General features: G+C 40.1%; 1 protein-coding gene across 1 annotated transcript in view; it reads left to right on the top strand.

Annotated features, from left to right (window-relative positions):
- Nucleotides 1-21,757, top strand: part of LOC126210503 (centrosomal protein of 128 kDa-like) — a 133,966-nt gene extending 112,209 nt beyond the window's left edge. The window contains exons 4-5 of the mRNA XM_049939748.1: nt 10,915-11,185; nt 19,824-21,757. Coding sequence (XP_049795705.1) covers nt 10,915-11,185; nt 19,824-20,141 — 589 coding nt within the window. The 3' untranslated portion in view covers nt 20,142-21,757. The remainder of the gene's footprint in view (nt 1-10,914; nt 11,186-19,823) is intronic.
- The last annotated feature ends 290 nt before the right edge of the window (nt 21,758-22,047 follow it).

Below are 22,047 nucleotides of genomic sequence, written 5' to 3'. Positions count from 1 at the left end.
AAATCACGATGTAGGAGATGGCCAGGCAGATGGAGGATGTGAGGGTGGCAGGGTGCTCCTGGCATGCAGCTGCCCAGGTCATAGCTGGTTGAAGTTTCGCAACGCCCTTTCCTCAGCAGTGTGGATGACCCAGGGCTCTAGGCTACAGTGACTCTTGATCATCGCCAGTACCCGGTCCGGTTGGTGGCCAAAACTGTGAACCAAATGGTTATGCCAGGCCAGAAGCATTGTGGCTCTGATGTTGGTAGATGTCCCTGTGTCCTGTTAAGCAGATGTAGCAGAGTTAGATGCTGACAGCTGTGCAAAACTCTGCTGGACTCTTTATTTCAAGCAGCAGTAAACCTATAAGAACTGAGGAAGTGGTAAAGAGCCACTTCTGGTGACACATTCAAAATGTATTTCTTCATCTGAGTCTTAAATGTGTGTACTAGTTGTTGTGCTTCTCTCTTTGATTCATGATGGAATGCAAGAGCCATGACAAGATGAACTCTCTCTCTCTCTCTCTCTCTCTCTCTCTCTCTCTCTCTCTCTCTTCGCATAAATTTTGAAATTCCTGAGATACAAAATGGGGGCCGTTGTCTGTAACGTATGTATACAGAAGACATTCCATTGTAAAAAATTTTTCAACATAGCTGAAATTGTTGTCGCCGCAGAAATAGACAGACAATGCACCACATACATAAATTTAGAATATGCTTCAGTTATAACAAGCTAGCAAAAATTCCAAAAAGATCCCGTAAAATCTGCATAAATTTGCATCCAAGGCTGCTGTGGAGCTGGTCATGGTGACAAAGATGCATGGGGGCCACCTGACGTGTGGTACACTGTGGGCAGGCTGTAATTTCCCATGCTATTTCATCATTAATTCCTTGCCAAAAAACATGCCTGTGTGACCCCAGAGGTACAAAAGTAATAAACACAGAACCTCATGCCAAAGGACGGACAGGAATACAACCCAGAGAGTGGTGTCCACTGTAGGTGGCAGCAGAACTACGTCCCAAACAGAAAAACGATATTGTAATACAAAATCATTTCATAAAAGATCAAAAGCAATGGCTGGAGGTTTGACCAGCCAGTCATGTTGCACAAAGGAAACAAGTTCGTTTAAAACTGGATCCACAGCTACAATTCTAGTGCAAGTAAAAGGAAAATCATCACCATCATTTTTGAGCTTCCCAGTTCCTCTTTATCAAATTCTCGATCCTGACCAATTGGAAAATGTGACAAAGCATCATCATTTGCATGTTGCACAATAGGTTGAAAATGTACATCATATTGTATCCTGACATTAAGAGACCATCACTGTAGGTTATGTGCAGATTTGTCTGGCAAGGATATAGAAGGGTTAAAAAGACACCAGTGGTTTGGGATCAGGTGAAAGTTCAAACTGAATAGCAAACATGAAATTCCTTTAGATTGATAAAGCTTCTTTATCTACCTTGTTGCATTGAATTTAAGGTTTGGAGGTGTATACAATAGGGCGTTCTGATCGTTCCACATACTTATTAGCAAGGATGGCGCCAAGGCTGAACTGAGATATGTCTGGCTAACACAAGATGCTGCAAATGTTCTGCTGTAGGGGCACCAGACACTACAATGTTATCTAAATAGTTGATGCACCCAGGAATCGAAGCAATAAGCTGGTGTGCTTGCCACGCCAAAAGGTAAACACTAGTATTGATAAAGCCCAGATGATGTATTGATAAGTAGAAGGCATTTAGATTATTCATCTGGAAGCAACTGTAAATATACAACTGCCAAGTCAATCTTTGAAAAATAATGACCCCGATAATATTGCTAGCAGCTCGTCAGGGCGCTGTAAAGGATAGGTATCAATGAGTGACTGTGCATTAATTGATTTTTAAAAATCTCCACAGAGGTGTAATTTACCCGTAGGTTTTTGTACCATCCACTGGAAGAAATAGGTCTAATAACATCAAGGGTATTTGAGAGATGTAGTCTTACGGTAGCGTTCTCGCTTCCCGTGCACGAGGTCCCGGGTTCGATTCCCGGTGTGGTCAGCGATTTTTCCTGCCTCGTTATGACTGGGTGTTGTTGTGTCATCTTCATCATCATCATTCATCCCCATTACGGTCGGAGGAAGGCAATGGCAAACCACCTCCACTAGTACCTTGCCTAGTACAGCGGTGCAGGTCTACCGCATCGTCCCCTATGCTCCTCGGAGTATGGGACATCATCATCAAGGGATTGATGATCTACTTCTACTTCTGCTTTTACTTGATCCTATAAAGCTACTAGTGTTGGGCATGCCTGAAAAACGGACAAACTATTTAATTGTAATACGAGCCTGAAATTCTGTTGCACAACCCAGTGCTGGAGAAAATAGGGAGGGAGATTGTGCACAGAGAGCATCTAAAAGTCAGTATAAAACTTGATCAGAAACCAGATGCACTTCGTCATTGATGGAGAACCCAAAAAGTTTAAATGTGTCCAAACCAAATAGATATTCAGTGTAAGCATAGTCCACAACTAGGAATGTTAATAAATGAACTGCAGTCTTGTGAGTCACAGGTGCAGAAAACTGTCCAAGAATGGGAATCTGTTGTTTGTTATAACTCACCAGCCGTGTGACACTGGAGCCAGAGGGGGAGAAACCAAATAAGTGTGAGAATTCATGAAAATTGCTACCGCACCAATGTCCGCCTGCATTCTTAGTGGTTTGTTAAACACAAACCCTTCAGTTTGCATTTGCTTGAAGACACAATCACTGCTGAAATGCAGTTCACACCCATGTTCGTTTCATCCTCACTCAGGTTCGGAAGAGTTACACACGGAAGCAATGTGTCCCTTTTTTATGGCACCTATTATAAGTTTCCTGGTGCTTGGTTCATGTGGTCCATTCGTGTTGTATGGGTATGAAGGCAGCGGAGCATGAGGCTGTGGCTGTTATGATGTGGACTGTTGTTGTTGCGGACAACGATTACCTGTACGATGCCGAGATGTCTCAGGGACACTGCAATGGTGTCTCTGTTCCTTTGTGAACACTCATTGCTGGAAGGGGAGAGATGAACTGTTTTCTGAAACTGTGGACCAGGCTCCTGTCTGACTACCTGCAGCCCGTGAAACTTCACATGACTGAGGGGTATTTACTACTCCGTGAGCATAGGATTTTCACACGAGAGTTTGTTCTAGAACCTCCCTGTCAAGAGAAAGATGTACGATTGCATCTCGAATCATTTGATCTCTGTAGGATTCCTTATGAACATTTGTCACAAAATTACGATTACGTTGTTGATGACTAAGTCCATGTAGTCCTACTGTCTGTGCCCTGCATGACTGTTTTGGCAATGGTAAAACCCCACATGACAATCAGTAACATGAGTACTTTGTGATAGATAAAAGGTAACTTGCACATCTGATCAAGAGAGACTTGAAGGTTCTTATAAGGGGGTGAGCTGACACAATTGATACACACGAGGTGAGATGCATGACAAAAAACAGCCTTGCACAAGTTTACATTTGTTACCTTAAATGCCTGGAAACATTGTCACGTGCACTTTTCGTAAGCATCCCAGTCTTCTGCTGCACGGTCTGATCATCACCACCCTCTTGTTACCCAAAATGGATTTATTAATTTTTGAATTAAGTTAGTAATTTGGGCAGCTGGTCTCATTTTCATAGCACATGCCACAGTGAGACACTACATCGAGAGATAGTGACGGTCGAATTTAAATAACAAGTTTTATTAATAATACTCATCTTTTTTGTTGCTCTTCTTTGTTGCTCTTCTTTGTCGTGGAGTGATGGCTCGATATCTATTTCCTTTCTTTGGTTTAGTTTTATTTAAAAAAAAAAAATGATTGAGTTGCTTCTATGAAAGTTGTGTGTACACTGGTGGACTTTATGGAGGATTACACGTATTTTCAGGCATTTCACTTCACAATACGAATCAGCAAAACACACACAACCTGCACTCCATCCTTGCACTTCAAACTTATATAACCAACTGAATTAAAAAACAAAGATTTACCTCTAACAAGAAGTAGCAAAGAAATGATCATCATATATTGATCTATTTTTGCAAAATTATCTTTCGAACATAAGTTTCATACACAAAATACGGAAAAATTGTTTATCTTTTTTTAAAAGTCCATAATCATCATTGTAATTACATTAAATGTATATAAAAGTTGACATTTCAACATCTTCGCATAGCTATATAGTAGTGGATTTTTGGTTTTTCTGTCTTCAATATGGTATCTGTCACTGCATATGATCCAAGATCGGTAAGTACATTTAGCTCATCGTCAGTTTTATTATGGTAGTCATATGCAGGGAATGGTGACAGCTATGTTGTTGGCGGCACTACGTTAAATTGGAAATAGCAACTGTCAGTGCTTGCTGTTGCTCAAGAAGAGATTTAAGCACTGCCTCCAAATTAAACTCAAAGGACCAATGGTGGAAGTGGAACGTGAAGAATTGAATCCTGTCCTCATCGCCAAAGTGTCCTAACCCAAAAACACTAACTTTATTACACGAAAAATCATAAAACACGTGAGAGGCAAAGTATATACAACAGACAACACAAAAGTTGCGCAGCTGACAAACTGCGCACATAACTGCTGTCTACTAGCAGGCCAGGGGGACTCTGGCCAAATTGAGCACAGACGTCACACACGAACTATGAAGCCACACACACACAAATTGTCACTTGCAGGTCCTACCAGTTGTGTGTTGTATCTTACAATCAATTTTACGTCCCTGTGTAATCTCTTTGAGCAGGAATTTAATGGCACGTAAACAGAGTTCTAGTTGGAGTTTGTCCTTACGAACATTCATTCTTATGCAACAATAGGCACTTTCTTGTGTTAGAGTTTGTTTCATTGTTTGCACTGATTATGTGGCAAGTGGTGAGCTGAAGGTGAAGAAGTCTCTCTGTGAGGTTCAGATAGAACTTCGTAGGACAATGATATTCTCTCCTGCATTCAGAAACAACTGAAACGGAAGTGATTTCCCAGGAAAAAAATGGGTAACAAAATGAGAATGCCAACCACCATAAAAATAAGAGAGAACTGATTTGACAAAGTTTTATTTATAAGTTGTTGAATTGGACTTGGTGCAGGAACAGTATTTTAAACATTTTATCAAAATAAAATTGTACTGGTTAACCTCAGTTGTGACCTGCACAAGTATTTTTGTTTTGAACTTATTTCTGCAATGAAACTGAAGTTTACTGCATAGTCTGATATTTAATGTTAGAGTACACTGTTAAAGAGAAGAAAAAGAAAAAAGTGAAGAAAAGACTGACCGAGAAAGAGTTATCCAAATGCCTTGGAAATCAGTGAATGTGATGTGCATGTGCAAAAAAATGAATGATTTCAATTTTAGAAAAATTGGATGATTATTCAAGAGAAAGAACTTTACAGATTGATCAAGTCAATAATGCACTGGTCCACCTCTGGCCCTTATCCAAACACTTACTGGCCAGGCCATTGACTGACAGAGTTGTTGGATGTCCTCCCAAGGGCTACTGTGCAAAATTCTGTCCAATTTGACACATTAGAGCATCAGAATCACGAGATGGTTGGAGGGCCCTTCCCATAATGCACCAAATGCTCTCATTTGGAGGTGGGGATATCCAGCAACCTTTCTGGCCAAGGTAAGGTTTGTAAATTATGAAGTCATGAATACAAGCAGCAGAAACTCTCACTGTGTGCGTGTGTGTGTGTGTGTGCGTTTCTTTTTGGGCTTTATCATGCTGAAATGTCAGCCGTGCTTGGACTGCCAGGGAGGGCAACAAAACGGGGTGTAGAATATTGTTGACGTGCTGCGGATGACTACCAAAGGGTCCTGCTGTTAAAAGAAGTGGCATCCCAGGCCATCACCCCAGATTGTTGGGCTGTATGGCTAGCAACAGTCATATTGGTATCCAACCACTGTCTGAGACTTCTCCACACAGGTCTTTGGTGGTCACTGTGGCTCAGTTCGAAGTGGGACTCATCACTAAAGACAGTTCTACTCCAGTCAGAGATTCCAGGTCAAAGACGTTTCTGGAGACGCTCTGCATTGTGGTGGGATGCCAATCTGACTTTCGTCTGCCCTATGGCCCGAAAATCAGAAGTGACGGTCTGGGATGCCATTTCTTTTTATAGCAGAACCCTTTGATTGTCGTATGTAGCACCCTTACAGCACAGTGGTATGTTGACAATATTGTATGCCTCATTTTGTGGCCATTCGTGGCAAGCCATCCTGGGATTACGTTTCAGGAAGGTAATGCTCTCACACAGGGCAAGAGTTTCTACTGCTTGTTTTTCGTGCTTGCCAAACGGTATCTTGGCCATCAAGTATGCCAGTCCTCTCCCCAATTATGAACATTTGGAGTATTATGGGCAGAGCCCTGCAACCAACTCAGGAATTTGATGATCTAACATGCCAGGTGGACATAATTTGGTACAGTATCCCTTGGTAGGGCATCCGACAACTCTTATCAATCAACGCCAAGTCGGGTAATTGCTTGGATAAGGGCCAGAGGGGGACCAGTGCTTTATTGACTTACTCAATTTGTGAAGTTCTTTCTCCTGAATAATCATCCATTTTTTCTGAAATTATAATCATTTGTTTGCCTGCACGTCTACATCACATCTATTGAATTCCATCCCGTTTGGATAATTCCCTTGTGGTGGATCCTTGTTTTTGTCTTAGTTTTTCTGTCATCATAATCAGTGTATTTATTTGGGATATCAGATGTGTGTATTCCCTTCCAGGATTTGTGATCTGTTTCTTTAGTGAGTGTGCTTTTTTTACGAAGTATTTTTAATGCTAAAACTAACCTACTTGTGTCGATTGTTTTAGTCGTCGTCGTCATTTGTAGATTAACTCGTCTCTGAGTGTCATGATCTCATTTCTTAATCATTTCTTAAGTGAATCTTCAACTAGACACCTCCATCCAGTGATCTCCAGCTCTTTAATATGATGTGAAGTAATAGCCTGGCAATCTTCACTTTATCCAATCATCTACATACCATTCTTCACTGTGGTCTTCTGCCTTTGAGTTTGTGTTGCAAGGTAGTTTCTTCTGAATTATTCCCATCTCTTCTCAAAATGTGCCACAGGAACTGGCAGTGTGATACAGAAATATAAACTTCTTGTGATGCTAAGTTCTGCTGTAATGGAAGCATTGGTTCTTTCTGTCCGTGATACATGTAAAATTTTCTGCCAACACAAACCTATATTAATATTAACAATACCTTTCATGTTTTTATGGTACTGCCTATTACTCTCACAGGCACTCCCCACCTTTCTTTATGAGCGCCACATTTCCAATTTTACTCCTGTTGTTCTTCTTTGCTAATGGTCATTTTGGCTTGTCTCTAGCTTTCACGATCCAGGTCCTGCAACTATACAAGCACACAGGAAACACCGATTCCAGCAGGTGCAGCTTCATTGGTTTGGATATTACCTGGTTCTCCCAGATCTTAGTGAGTTTAAACATTGGGGTTTGACCAAGTTGGATTGTTCGTTGTATTTCTTTGTTGCACATGTTTTGGTAAAAGGAGATCCATTCTGATTATAAAAATGAAAAAAAACTCATTTTAAGAAACCATTTAATTTTCAATGATTAAAATACATGGAATGCTTAGTGTCAGCAGAAGTAAGTGATTGTAGGCAACCAGTCAGATGCATCATCAATAGCAAACAAGAAAAACAGAAACTAAACTGGAAATCTGGTGCTCGTAAAGAAAGATGGTGAGTGTCAGTGCAAATCACAGGCAGTAGCATAAAAACATGAAACCTGTTGTAAACAGGAATATCAGTTACAGATTCTTGGTGCATAACAGTAACTTAATTTTTTCCTGTACAGAGTCATTCTTCCAGGTACCCCTACTACAATTTTCCAGTAAACCTTTGTTTTAATATTTTTTATTGTGGTCTATTGTTGTATTTGTCTGTGTAGTGGTTACTGGTTTCATTAAATGAGAATGCAGGCTTTCTCAACGAATCCGAGATTTTTTTGGGTTATCAGCCAAGTCAAGGCATCATTCTGATGAAACATTTCGACAAGTTTGCTACTTGTCAGCTTCAGGCCTGAAGGTGACGAGTAGGAAACTTGTCGAAACATTGCTGCAGGATGCCTTTACTCTGCTGATAACCTGAGGAAACTTCATCGTGGTTTCATTCAAATTTCAAATGCCTTCCTCTCTGTCAAAACAAATGACATGCTTAGTAAAATTTTACGTAACTAATCCGAAAACACCTGTGATAAATATAAAAGTGGGTATAATACCTATTTTAGTGCCAGAGTAACTTGTCAGTTATATATGCTTTTTGCAGCTTCCCTATCAGGATTTACACATGAGGGTGGGCAAGATTGTTAGGTCATGTTGCCCTCTGTAATATATGTGGCACATCAAGAAGGTGGTCATTGTGTTAAAACAGCGAGAAAGATAAAATGAAATACACTTTTCTTATGGACACACAGCAATTAATGTCACTTTAGCCAACTTCTTGAAATTAAATGTTCATGTTTCAGCTTTTCCATGCGTTTGATACTTGATTCCCTGCCTATTGCCTCCTAATTGTTACCTTTTTCTAGATACTCCTTTTCTCTTCTTTAAATTATGAGTTAGCTATATGCTGCCCTGTAGATTGCCTGGAGCTCATTCTAAAAATCTCCCCCCCCCTGCCGCCCCATTAAATCCAACTGTCACTTCTGTATCGCAAGTGTACCTTGTCTCTCGATCAAAGATTTCTCATGATTTGTTGCTTTCAGCTGCACTTTTACAACATAGATATGCTCTACATCTCATGTCTTCTTTTTCAACTCTCAAAAAGAAGTGCTGGTTCTAAGACCAGGAATTCAAACTTCTTATATGTATGTGTGGTGTTTGTTCTTTTGGACATGTCTGAAAGAATGGAAACCATAAGGAATCTGGAGCTGTTATACATATTATGTACATAGGAGGAGTGGCAGGAAGGGAGGGAACTATTGATGTCAGCTGCATCAGGACTTTATGTGGAGTCGGTGATGACAAGTGAAAGTGTGTGCTGGACTGGGATTCAAACCCAGGATCTCCTGCTTACTGTCCAGTTGTATTAATCACTGCGCCATCTGGAGACAGTGTTCATTGCAATTGTGTGGACTCTCGGCACACCTCTTGGTCGACCCACATTCCCACCTAGCGCCACCTATCTGCAGTCCAAAAGAACAGACGCCACACGCATTCGTAAAATTGATTTACTTCAATGGGCAATGAATCCACCACCTTCAGTGCAGATGCACAATTTCATTCGACCTTCTGCGGGAAACTCAAAGTAGCGAGTATGGAGGTCGTGGATGGGGACTACAGATTGGTGGTGGTGCTAGGTGGGAATGTGGGTCAGCCGAGAGGTGTGCTGAGCTAGTCTACGCAATTGCGATAAACATTTTGTACGGATGGTGCAGTGGTTAATGCAATGGCCTATTAGGCAGGAGATTGCTGGTTCAAATCCTGGTCCACCACACATTTTCACTTGTTGTCGCTGATTCTGGATGACGTCCCAATCCGGTTGACATCAATAGTTCCTTTCCTTTCCTTCCCCTTCCTTTCCTTCCCCTTCCATTCCTCTCTTCCCCTTCCTCCTTTAATTTACACAATAATTAAACTTCTGCCTTTTCTGTCTCTTTATGGGTCTACCCAAGTTCAGTGTTGCAGTTTGCAATTAGTAGGTTGGCATTTTCATTCTGCCTTGTATTTAAAGTACAGAAATTAATGAATACCATCCAAGTGAAAGGTGTCGATTTTATCATGTTTATTCACTGTATGACTTCTTTCCTATTTTTCCCCCTCTGAAAAAGAAAAGAGTAGCTGAAGGCAGTCATGTAAATAGTCAGCATGTTGCCATATTTTTCTCGGCTAGAAAGTGTCTTCTGATAGTACTAACTGTAGATCTGACTTCTTAGGCATCTTAATGAGAGGTCACAATTACAATCCAGGGAGCTTGCAAATAACTGCCCTTACACATTATTGCCATATGGAATTCCAGAAACATAATCCGTTGTTTTCACAGTTTTCACCTGTTGGTTTCCTTGTTGCAATAAGCACTTGAAGCAATTGTAAACATATGTGGTTACTCCACTGATGCTTGTTCTCTTTTTCAATGTCTCCAATAGGTTACCTTTCTTTATGTTGTCTTCAAAGGTTTCTCATGCTCTTTTTGTGGTGAAATATTTGACATTTTCTTGTAATGTTGGTGATGCAATTGCTCCCTGAAGAAACCTGAAAGGGAGTCAGTGAGGATATAAATAAAGAACTGCACAATAATGTGTCAGTGTTACTCAACATACCTGTATCTGAACTTTATTCTGTGTAATTATAAATTAATTAGAATTTTGAAATGTCAGATGAACAAGTTTGTTTTGACACTTTTATGCTTTTTTGTTTGCTTTGGACACTTACAATTAAAGACTTGATGTTTGTATGATTTTTTTATGATACCTACATGTGTTATTCATAGATAATGCAAGTATTAGACAATACCCAGTCACCATACTATTGAGTCTTTGAGCAGTTGACGGTGCACAAGCAAGGCTGAAAATTGTTGCTGAGATTTGATAATATCTTCCTCCTGAGCTAACTGTTGAGAAAACAGGTCAGCAGGAAAACATACCGTGAGCGTGTGTACGTTTGCATGCCTTTGTTGTATCAGTTAATTGTGAAGGGTCACTTTGTCTTGAGGATCTGCAATGTTTTCCATTTTGTATATATCCGTGGCTATTTGCTTAGTTCCTCAAAGTTTTCGAGAGTGGATAGCTTTACTCATTGCATTATTTGTATTCTATTAAAGACTTTCCAGTATCATATTGTCACCGTGAATAATGAGAATATTTGTAAATAATGCACTTCCCAACAGAGAATTGTAAATTCTTGGTTGTATGTTTTCATTCCCTTTCAAAAATAAGTGTTAACTTTTCAGGCAGTTGCCAGAATATGAAGAAAGAGCTCTATGTGCAGAGAGAAAGTGTTGTCAGCTAGAAGCTCTAGTGGGACCATTCAGAAAGCAGTTGGAGAGCTTTCTGACAGAACGAGGAGAAATTCTAAGAGGAAAGGCCGAAACAGAGGACGAGCTGCGATATCTAACTCTGAAATACGCTCATCTACTTGATCTTCAGAATCGCAAACAGAATCACGATCAGAAAGTAAACTATCTTGTTCAGTTACAAGAGAAGAATATGGAACTTCGTGAGGTAAGATGATCATTAATCTTAAGTTAATAAAGTTGCTACATTATGTTCATGAATATTTTAATGTTCAATATTAAATATCCATGAATATACAACTTCTTAATATACAAAGTGTCCCAACAAGAATGATAGGCTTTCAGGGCTGTGTCATGAAGTGTCATTCAAAGCAAAAAAGTGAAGTAAACATGGGCTCTGCAATGCATATGTTAAGAGCTGTGAGCACTCGTTCAAGAGCTGTGAGCACGGTTATCTGGTGCCCATAATAAAAAGGAAGTAAGATTCATAGTAATCTCAAATACCATTATTTTAACAAATGAATGACCATCCATAAAAGCTCCATACTAGTGTATGCAGATACATTTAAGCAAATGGGTAGCTAGCAAAATATTTCTTTTTGCTTTCAATTCTGGATTATATGGAACATTAAGATACAAATAGGTAGACAACATCAGTTACTGTCTATTACACTGAAAGATACAAATAGGTAGACAACATCAGTTACTGTCTATTACACTGAAAGATTTAAAGGAAAGAATAATCGGTAGATTATGTCCAAATGACTGTATAAAAGAATGTATTGCAGAGTGCCCGCAGCAGCTTAAAAGAAATTCTCATAGTTAATAATAATAATAATAATAATAATAAGTTCACCTCAACACATTCACATCTAACTAAATTACTTAAGTTACATTGCAGACCCATACACATTCCCTGATACACTTACACATGGAATAACGTATCTGAAACCTAAAGATCAAGCAGACACAGAAAACCCAGCAAAATATCGTCCCATAACATGCCTACCAACAATATACAAAATATTAACTTCAGTCATTACACAGAAATTAATGACACATACAACACAGAACAAAATTATAAATGAAGAACAAAAAGGCTGCTGCAAAGGAGCACGAGGATGTAAAAAGCAACTGATAATAGATACAGAGGTGACATATCAAGCTAAAACTAAACAAAGGTCGCTACACTATGCATACATTGATTACCAAAAAGCTTTTGATAGTGTACCCCACTCATGGTTACTACAAATATTGGAAATATACAAAGTAGATCCGAAATTGATAAAGTTCCTAAACATAATAATGAAAAATTGGAAAACCACACTTAATATCCAAACAAATTCAAATAATATCACGTAACAGCCAATACAGATTAAGCGTGGAATATACCAAGGAGACTCACTAAGTCCTTTCTGGTTCTGCCTTGCTCTGAACCCACTATCCAACATGCTAAATAATACAAATTATGGATACAATATTACTGGAACATACCAACACAAAATCACACATTTGCTATACATGGATGATCTAAAACTACTGGCAGCAACAAATCAACAACTCAACCAACTACTAAAGATAACAGAAGTATTCAGCAATGATATAAATATGGCTTTTGGAACAGACAAATGTAAGAAAAATAGCATAGTCAAGGGAAAACACACTAAACAAGAAGATTACATATTGGATAACCACAGCGACTGCATAGAAGCTATGGAAAAAACGGATGCCTATAAATATCTAGGATACAAACAAAAAATCGGAATAGATAATACAAATATTAAAGAAGAGCTAAAAGAAAAATATAGACAAAGACTAACAAAAATACTGAAAACAGAATTGATAGCAAGAAACAAGCCAGAAGCTATAAATACTTATGCTATACCAATATTGACCTACTCATTTGGAGTAGTGAAATGGAGTAACACAGACCTAGAAGCACTCAATACGCTTGCACGATCACAATGCCACAAATATAGAATACATCACATACATTCAGCAACTGAAAGATTCACATTAAGCAGAAAGGAAGGAGGAAGGGGATTTATTGACATAAAAAAACCTACATTATAGACAGGTAGACAATTTAAGAAAATTCTTTATAGAATGAGCAGAAACTAGCAAAATACACAAAGCAATCACGCATATAAATACATCGGCTATACGACTACAATTTCATAACCATCTCTACAACCCTTTAGACCACATAACATCAACAGATACGAAGAAATTAAATTGGAAAAAGAAAACACTACATGGCAAGCATCTAACACAGCCACACATCGATCAAGACGCATCCAACACATGGCTAAGAAAAGGTAATATATACAGTGAGACGGAAGGATTCATGATTGCAATACAGGATAAACAAAAAAAACACCAGATATTACAGCAAGCATATTATTAAAGATCCCAATACCACAACAGATAAATGCAGACTTTGCAAACAACAAATAGAAACAGTAGACCACATCACAAGCGGATGTACAATACTAGCAAATACAGAATACACCAGAAGACATGACAATGTAGCAAAAATAGTACATCAACAACTTGCCATACAACATAAACTAATAAAACAACCCCTTCCCACATACAAGTATGCACCACAAAATGTACTGGAGAATGATGAATACAAATTATACTGTAACAGAACCATTATACAGATAAAACACCACCACATAACAAACCTGACATCATACTCACCAATAAAAAGAAGAAATTAAAACAACTAATCGAAATATCCATACCCAATACAACAAATACACAAAAGAAAACAGGAGAAAAAATTGAAAAATACATCCAACTGGCTGAGGAAGTCAAGGACATTTGGCATCAGGATAAAGTTGACATTATACCAATTATACTATCAACTACAGGAGTCATACCACACAATATCCACCAGTACAACAACGCAATACAGCTACGTCCAAACTTATACACTCCTGGAAATTGAAATAAGAACACCGTGAATTCATTGTCCCAGGAAGGGGAAACTTTATTGACACATTCCTGGGGTCAGATACATCACATGATCACACTGATGGAACCACAGGCACATAGACACAGGCAACAGAGCATGCACAATGTCGGCACTAGTACAGTGTATATCCACCTTTCGCAGCAATGCAGGCTGCTGTTCTCCCATGGAGACGATCGTAGAGATGCTGGATGTAGTCCTGTGGAACGGCTTGCCATGCCATTTCCACCTGGCGCCTCGGTTGGACCAGTGTTCGTGCTGGACGTGCAGACCGCGTGAGACGACGCTTCATCCAGTCCCAAACATGCTCAATGGGGGACAGATCCGGAGATCTTGCTGGCCAGGGTAGTTGACTTACACCTTCTAGAGCACGTTGGGTGCCACAGGATACATGCGGACGTGCATTGTCCTGTTGGAACAGCAAGTTCCCTTGCCGGTCTAGGAATGGTAGAACGATGGGTTCGATGACGGTTTGGATGTACCGTGCACTATTCAGTGTCCCCTCGACGGTCACCAGTGGTGTACGACCAGTGTAGGAGATCGCTCCCCACACCATGATGCCGGGTGTTGGCCCTGTGTGCCTCGGTCGTATGCAGTCCTGATTGTGGCGCTCACCTGCACGGCACCAAACACGCATACGACCATCATTGGCACCAAGGCAGAAGCGACTCTCATCGCTGAAGACGACACGTCTCCATTCGTCCCTCCATTCACGCCTGTCGCGACACCACTGGAGGCGGGCTGCACGATGTTGGGGCGTGAGCGGAAGACGGCCTAACGGTGTGCGGGACCGTAGCCCAGCTTCATGGAGACGGTTGCGAATGGTCCTCGCCGATACCCCAGGAGCAACAGTGTCCCTAATTTGCTGGGAAGTGGCGGTGCGGTCCCCTACGGCACTGCGTAGGATCCTACGGTCTTGGCGTGCATCCGTGCGTCGCTGCGGTCCGGTCCCAGGTCGTTGGGCACGTGCACCTTCCGCCGACCACTGGCGACAACATCGATGTACTGTGGAGACCTCACGCCCCACGTGTTGAGCAATTCGGCGGTACGTCCACCCGGCCTCCCGCATGCCCACTATACGCCCTCGCTTAAAGTCCGTCAACTGCACATACGGTTCACGTCCACGCTGTCGCGGCATGCTACCAGTGTTAAAGACTGCGATGGAGCTCCGTATGCCACGGCAAACTGGCTGACACTGACGGCGGCGGTGCACAAATGCTGCGCAGCTAGCGCCATTCGACGGCCAACACCGCGGTTCCTGGTGTGTCCGCTGTGCCGTGCGTGTGATCATTGCTTGTACAGCCCTCTCGCAGTGTCCGGAGCAAGTATGGTGGGTCTGACACACCGGTGTCAATGTGTTCTTTTTTCCATTTCCAGGAGTGTATATACAACTACAGAAATCTGTAATTATGGATACTTGTTCAATTACCCGAAAGTTCCTAAATGCAATGTAACATATACCGTAGAGTTAAAAGGAAGTAACGCTTGATAAAGATCCACATCACTTTCCATTTTTAACCAGACATAACGTCTGAGAAAGAAAAGAAATAATAATAATAATAATAATAATAATAATAATAATAATAATAATAATAATAACAATAATAATAATAGTGGCACATGTTATTCCTGTCATGAATTTCTAAACCTCTTCTCTCACCTTCCACTTATATACATATGCATCTTATGTATATGAATCTGTCACGCCAGCATCCTTAAAGTATTTTCTGGCTTTGTTGATCTACCTCACATTCTTAATGCTTTCTGTGTAGCCAAATATCTGGTTAGTGTCTTGCGTGTCGGACAGCCTCATGACATGCCCATAAAATTTCAGCTGACATTTCTTCAAATTATATACTATGTTAGGTATCTGTTCAGTCTCTCCTCCTGTCTCAGTAGCCCTGGGATTTTTCTGATGATTCTTCCCATTAATTTTCTGATATTTTGTAGTGCACATTTCCAATCCATGACTGATGTTTCTGATTAACATAAGTTTTCTGGTTTTATGAGTGTTGTAAAATCTCACTTTTATTTTACATGGTTGGTATGATTTGTTGCAGATGCTTTTGCTCTTTCAGAATGCTTTAGTCATCACTTTATGTCTTTGTTCATGAGCTGCTTTCTCTGTCCCATTTGCCTGTATCATCTCCCCAAGGTGCCTGAATTTGTGAACTTTTTTTGATCTTGCTATATTTTGTCATAATCTTTTTTCATGAATCTTTTTGGTCTTGACAGATATTCTATTTGCTTGTAGTCTCACCTTTTCAGCCTTCTCTTTCAGTATCTGCATTTACTTTACTTCAGGTTTTGTGTTATCTGTTCGGCGAGGTGTTAATTGAATGCCATTCAGTCAATATCTAGTCCTTTGCTATTTCTTCCTAGCCTGATTGGTTTATAAAGTCCTTGTACTAAATTCTTTTTCTCGTTTCCTGACAACTTTGTTAAATAATTTGTTGAACAATAGTAGTGAAACACCATCACTTTGTCTCTCTTCATGATCCCTTTGCAAACGATATGTAAGGGGGTTGCAGTATATTCCTAGTTGTCATTTAAAGCTGGTTCTTGAAATTTTGTAAGATGGCTTTCTCAGGATAGTTTACATTTATCTCAGAGTCCACCAGTTCAATTCTTTAATCATCTCTGTGACACTCCTGTGGGTCATACAAAACCTGTGGCCACTTGTGTTGCCTTTCTCTGTACCTGTTCAATATCCCCTGTTGGTACTTTTGGTATGGGACCCACACACTTAAGCAATATTGTGGAATGGGTCACATGAGTGACTTGTAAGCAGTCTCCTTTATAGATTGATTGAATTTCCATGATATTCTATCAATAAACCAAAGTCTGTCACCTACCTTACCGATGACTGAGCCTATGTGATTGTTCAATTTGATGTTCCTATCTAGTGTTACACTCAGGTATTTGTACGAGTTGACAAATTCCAGTAGTGACTGCTTGAGATTGTGGTCTTGGGACACTACTTTTTCCAGTTCGTAAAGTGCATATTTACATTCCTAAACATTCAGAACAAGTTGCCAGTCTTTGGACCACTCTGAAATTTTATCAAGATCCAACAGAAAATTTGTGCTCCTTCTCTCAGACTGTACTTGCTTGAGAAAAGACTGAGGTTACTATTAACATTGGCCTCAAGGTCATTAATATAAAACATTAATAACCAGTGTCCCAACACACGTTTCTGGTGCACAACTGAAGTTGCTTCTACGTATGTTGACGACCCTCCCAGGATTACTTGCTGCCTCCTCCCTAGCGAAAAACATAAATACAGCCAAACTTCCCTTGATATGCCGTACGATCATACTTTAGATAATAAGTGAATGTATGGTACTGAGTCGAGTGCTTTCCAGAAACAGAGAAATACTGCATCTACTTGACTGCCTTGATCCATGGCTTTCAGTATGCAAGGCAAGAAAAGTGCAAAGTTGGGTTTCACATGATAAATGTTGTTTGAATCCATCCTGGTTGGCATGGGGGAGGTCATTATATTAGAGAGACCTCACTGTGTTTGAGCTCATAATATATTCTTAGGCTCTACAGCACATGGATGCCAGTGATACTGGATTGTAATTTTGTGGATCACTTCTTCTACCCTTTTTGTAGATGTTATGATGTGTGCTTTCTTCTAACTACTAGGCACAATTTTTTTCGTTTGAGGGATCTTAACTAGATATATTTAACAGAGGGGCTCATTCACCTTCAGTTCTGTTCTCTCTTTGCACCCTTTCTTTCTTGTTAAGATACTGTGTCCAGCATGGTAGCCATTCCATTGTGGGAAGGGGGTTTGGGGCTGTGATCAAGTATCTGCATGGTGGTAGCCCCCTGACCATACAGGCATTGCACTGTTGGTGTCGGAGGTGGAAACTTTCCACACATGCCAAGGAGTACGTGCCCATTGTGTGTGGGGTGCGGGGAACCCGGGCAATGTAATTGTTGCTGTAGCTGGGTGGCGCCTGTGGGGAGAGCCCTCATTTGGAATGGGTGTCGCCATAGAGGAAGACTCGTACACGAAGCAAATAAAACCTTCTTTCCTTTTTGGTGGCCACGCGGCACCAGCAGTCTCTTCTGAAGGTGAGACTTACTGTAGCACGGAGTATATGACCCCAAAATGTTTCCTTCTCTGACTACGCCACGGAAGGAACGTATGGCTGAGAAACAAGGTGAGACAATCTCTCCCCAATATTTAGGTTGTTCTAGGACCAACGGGGATTCCTTTTTGTCTACAGAGCCACTTTTCTTCAAGAAACGCCGCGAGGACAGGTTTGGGGACATAACAGCAATTTCAAAAATGAGAAGTGGCTCCATTCTGATTAAAACAGTCTCCCTTGCTGAGTGCTGAGTCAATGGCGCTGCTTGCCTGTGACAAGCTGGATGCCATTCCTGTAACTATAACTCCCCATAAGATTCCCAGTATGATACAGGTTATCACCTTCAACCATGATCTCCTTTTACAGACCAATGATGAGTTACTTGGCAGTTTGAAGTGGTAATGCATGGATTTTGTCCATTGTGTGCAGTGGGGGCCAATGGACAATAGTTCATACTGGAGCTTTCTTCGCCTTTGAAGGTGACTTGTTTCCTGAAAAGAATGAGGGGATGTTGACTCCCCACCTGCTGGGAATGTCATTCCCAACCCCAGCCAGAGAAACAACAGGCTCCTGCAACATCTCTTATGAGGAAGGGGTCCCTCAGGATGCCCCCTTCCCAGTAATCTACTGATCTGCAACAGCATGCCAGCCAGTGGCAAGAGGAGCCACAGTTTGGAGGTCATAGAACTTCATGTTCCTCCTCTGTGGCAGACAAGCTCTCGCAAACAGTGAAATCATCTAATGAGAAGGACAAGTAGTAGTCCTCAAAGAAAGAGGTGGTCCCGGTGGCATCTATGCCACCTGTTCTGCCGCCATCCCAGACATGGCATCACTGGTGCCCACTCCCCCTCCTTCCCACACGCACACAGCCTCGGTTTAGAACCAATGTGCATTGACACTGTATCCTTGTAGGTGGTGGCAGCAGGTGGCCCTGAGGCACGACCTGCCTTCTTGGTCCCTCCATGCCCTCACTGTATACTGATAGCGTGATCCTCCAGTGGAAATGTAGCAGTTTTTTCCACCTGGTTGGGCTATGATATCTCTTTAAGTGTTTCCCACACTTTTTGTATGATCCTTCAGGAAACTAGGTTCCCAGCAATGCAGACCCCTACCCTTCATTGCTGTTGAGCTCTTTTAAGAATCACACTGATTATGAATGTGTTGGGCAGTGTTTGAACATAGATTCTGGACTCTGTCTACAGCAAACGCATGCCACTTGATATGTCTTTGCAAGTTGTGGCTGTTCTTGTGAGGACTTCTCTGTAATTTAGTAGATGAAGTTGTATCCCAAAGCTATATTAAGTAGAGATGCACACGTAGAAACATTGAAGGATATCATCAGCAATCTACAGCATCACCAGATAAAATTAGAAATCAGACACTGTCAGAAAGTGAAACCTCTGTATTATGAACTTTTAGTCTGTAATTTGAAACACTTAAAGATAAAGGGAATAAGTGATACGTAGTGTGTAATAGGACTGATGAGAGGATGCATGTGAGATGGAGTTGAGAGAGGAATGCAAGTTCCAACAATGGGGGAATTAAAGAATAAGGAAGCTCTGAATATCAGGCTCACAGTGTGTGATAAATTCCAGTGAATGGTGTCGACAAATTTAGGTCGATGAAAATGTGAAGTTGCGTGCAGATAGATAAGTTCACTTGCTGCTTAAGCTATATTTTATTGTCTCAAGGTATACAACAGTGTCATAAGCAGATCATTTCCTTTTGTGTACTGTATCATATGCAAATCATTTTAATTACAGGAAGTGGAAAAACTGAGATCACAGGCTCGTGCTCAGAAGGCTACAGTGGACAAATTGAAGTCTGAATTGACAGCCTCAGCCCGTAAAGAAGTGGGTACTACTACTGCAGCCAGGCAAATTCTTAAGAATAGGGATAACAGTCCCGGGAAGAAACCTCCAAAGGGAAAAGATGGTGGTGCACGGCATGTACCAGTGGGAAAAGAGAACAGCCCCATTCATACTAACTTTGTATGTAGTCTAGAAAATAGTCCATCAGACATGTTACCTGTTGCAATGTCTACACCGAAAGCATTCGTTGACAGAGGAAATAATGCCTGAAAGTAATATGAGCTTATCAATTTTGTATAATGCACTTGATGTGTAAACTTTTTTGCTCGCAAATGTTATTTATTTTAATTTTTATTCAGTTGCTGAGGTTGAATTGTGGTGGCTTAGTGCTAAAAATTTCATTTAATTTAATGGATGATTTTGTTCTTGTAAAAGAAGGCAGACGTTAACGATTTCATTCAGCAATTAACTGTCTTTGTACTTTTCAGGTGACAGTTCTTGTAACATCTCTAGTTTCCAAAAATGTATGACTCAATTTTCAAAAGAAATGAGGTGTCCTGGCTTAGCAATAGAATAATTTGCTTTGAAGAAACAAATACTCAATAAAAAAATTAAAAAATGGAGTAACTACCATAATTCAGCAATTGCAAAATATTTAAAGTGTGGTGTAATTTTAATATTAGAATTATCTGTGTGTGTGTGTGTGTGTGTGTGTGTGTGTGTGTGTGTGTGTGTGTGTGTGTGTGTGTTTTCAAAGGAAAAAAGACTGACAACTTGCTTCCATAAATTTACTGTGTCATTTACCTTACATTCCAGTGTAACAACTGGTTTTGTTATATGCCAAGTTAGTGTGTAAGAATTCTGTGTAAATACTTGACTGCATTGTGCTGTCTTTACCAAATCATAGTGGCACATATTTTTACTGAGATTGATGCTGTCATTTGAAGCTTTTAAATGTAGATTTTAGCATCAGACAAACCTACACTGTTCGTTTTTAGTAAATTTGTATGTGTTGATAGTTGTACATTTAAGTGATCATGGACGTTCAAATGTAACATTTACTGGAGGCTGCCCATTCAGAGAAAAAGTTCCAGCATAGTGTGATAAGTTTTTATTTTTATATTGTAATAAATTTGTTGAATGCACAGCTGTATTGGCTGTGACATCAGTGTATACAATTTTTGGTGTCTTTGTATTTTTTTTTAAATATATATATATATCTTGTTTCTGTATGTGGTCTGGGAGTGAGAATCAAACCTTTGTTAAGTCACATTACAGTGATGGTCATTTGGTTTGTGATACCAGTCCATTATCATAATGTGTGCTAATGTTTCTTGGCTTTCAATAAAGAAGGAAAAAGAAGGGACATAATGTCTGTATGAATGCTGCTGTTGGCAACACATTTCATTTTAATTGTAGCAGTATGTCATAGGCTGCAAAGGAATTACACCATTTCACTAGATTTATATGACAGTTTATAAAAGGTGGAATTGCCACAACAATGTGTTCTGTAACCACACTTACTTGAATACTCCTATTTATCACTAGAGCCAATGGAAAATAATGGAAATAGTCAAGATAAGCACTTAGGTGAGTGAAGTTGAGGCACTGAACTGTTGGACAAGCTCACAAACAAATTGGACACTGCAAACCTTTCGGACAAGTCATGCTTAACAACTCACACACACAATCTTTCCCAATTAGTCTTATTATTGCATCTTTGGGATGAGGACTCTGTGGGAAGACTCAGTGTTTATAATTTTGTTTATTCCAGTATCAAACTAAATTCAGTATTTTGTTTTTAAGACACTGACATCTACCAGCTGGTCTATCAAAGATGTTGTTCGTTACATAGCTAACTATTCATCCGTTTGAATAAATGTGTTTCATTTATTATTGGAAGTGATTAATTTAATATTTATAATATGCTTGCAATAGCTGAACATCAGTAAGAGAAGGTTCTATAAAATATGCTACTAAAAAACCTTTTTCTAGCTTTTCCCCTTCACGTTTAAGATACATAAAAGTTGTAAATGTAATTATATTTTGCATATTCTGCAGCAGACGTCAAAGACGAAAGATGAGGAGATTCCATAATTCTCAGGCATAACTCTCACAAGTACACTTGCATTCAATTTAGCTTATTGCTTATTTGAAAGATGTGGTTTAATCTTAT

Source organism: Schistocerca nitens, chromosome 10, assembly GCF_023898315.1.
Source record: "Schistocerca nitens isolate TAMUIC-IGC-003100 chromosome 10, iqSchNite1.1, whole genome shotgun sequence".
NCBI classification, from domain to species: domain Eukaryota; kingdom Metazoa; phylum Arthropoda; class Insecta; order Orthoptera; family Acrididae; genus Schistocerca; species Schistocerca nitens.
Note: the sequence above shows the minus strand (reverse complement) of the source record. Positions and strands in the feature narration are given on the sequence as shown.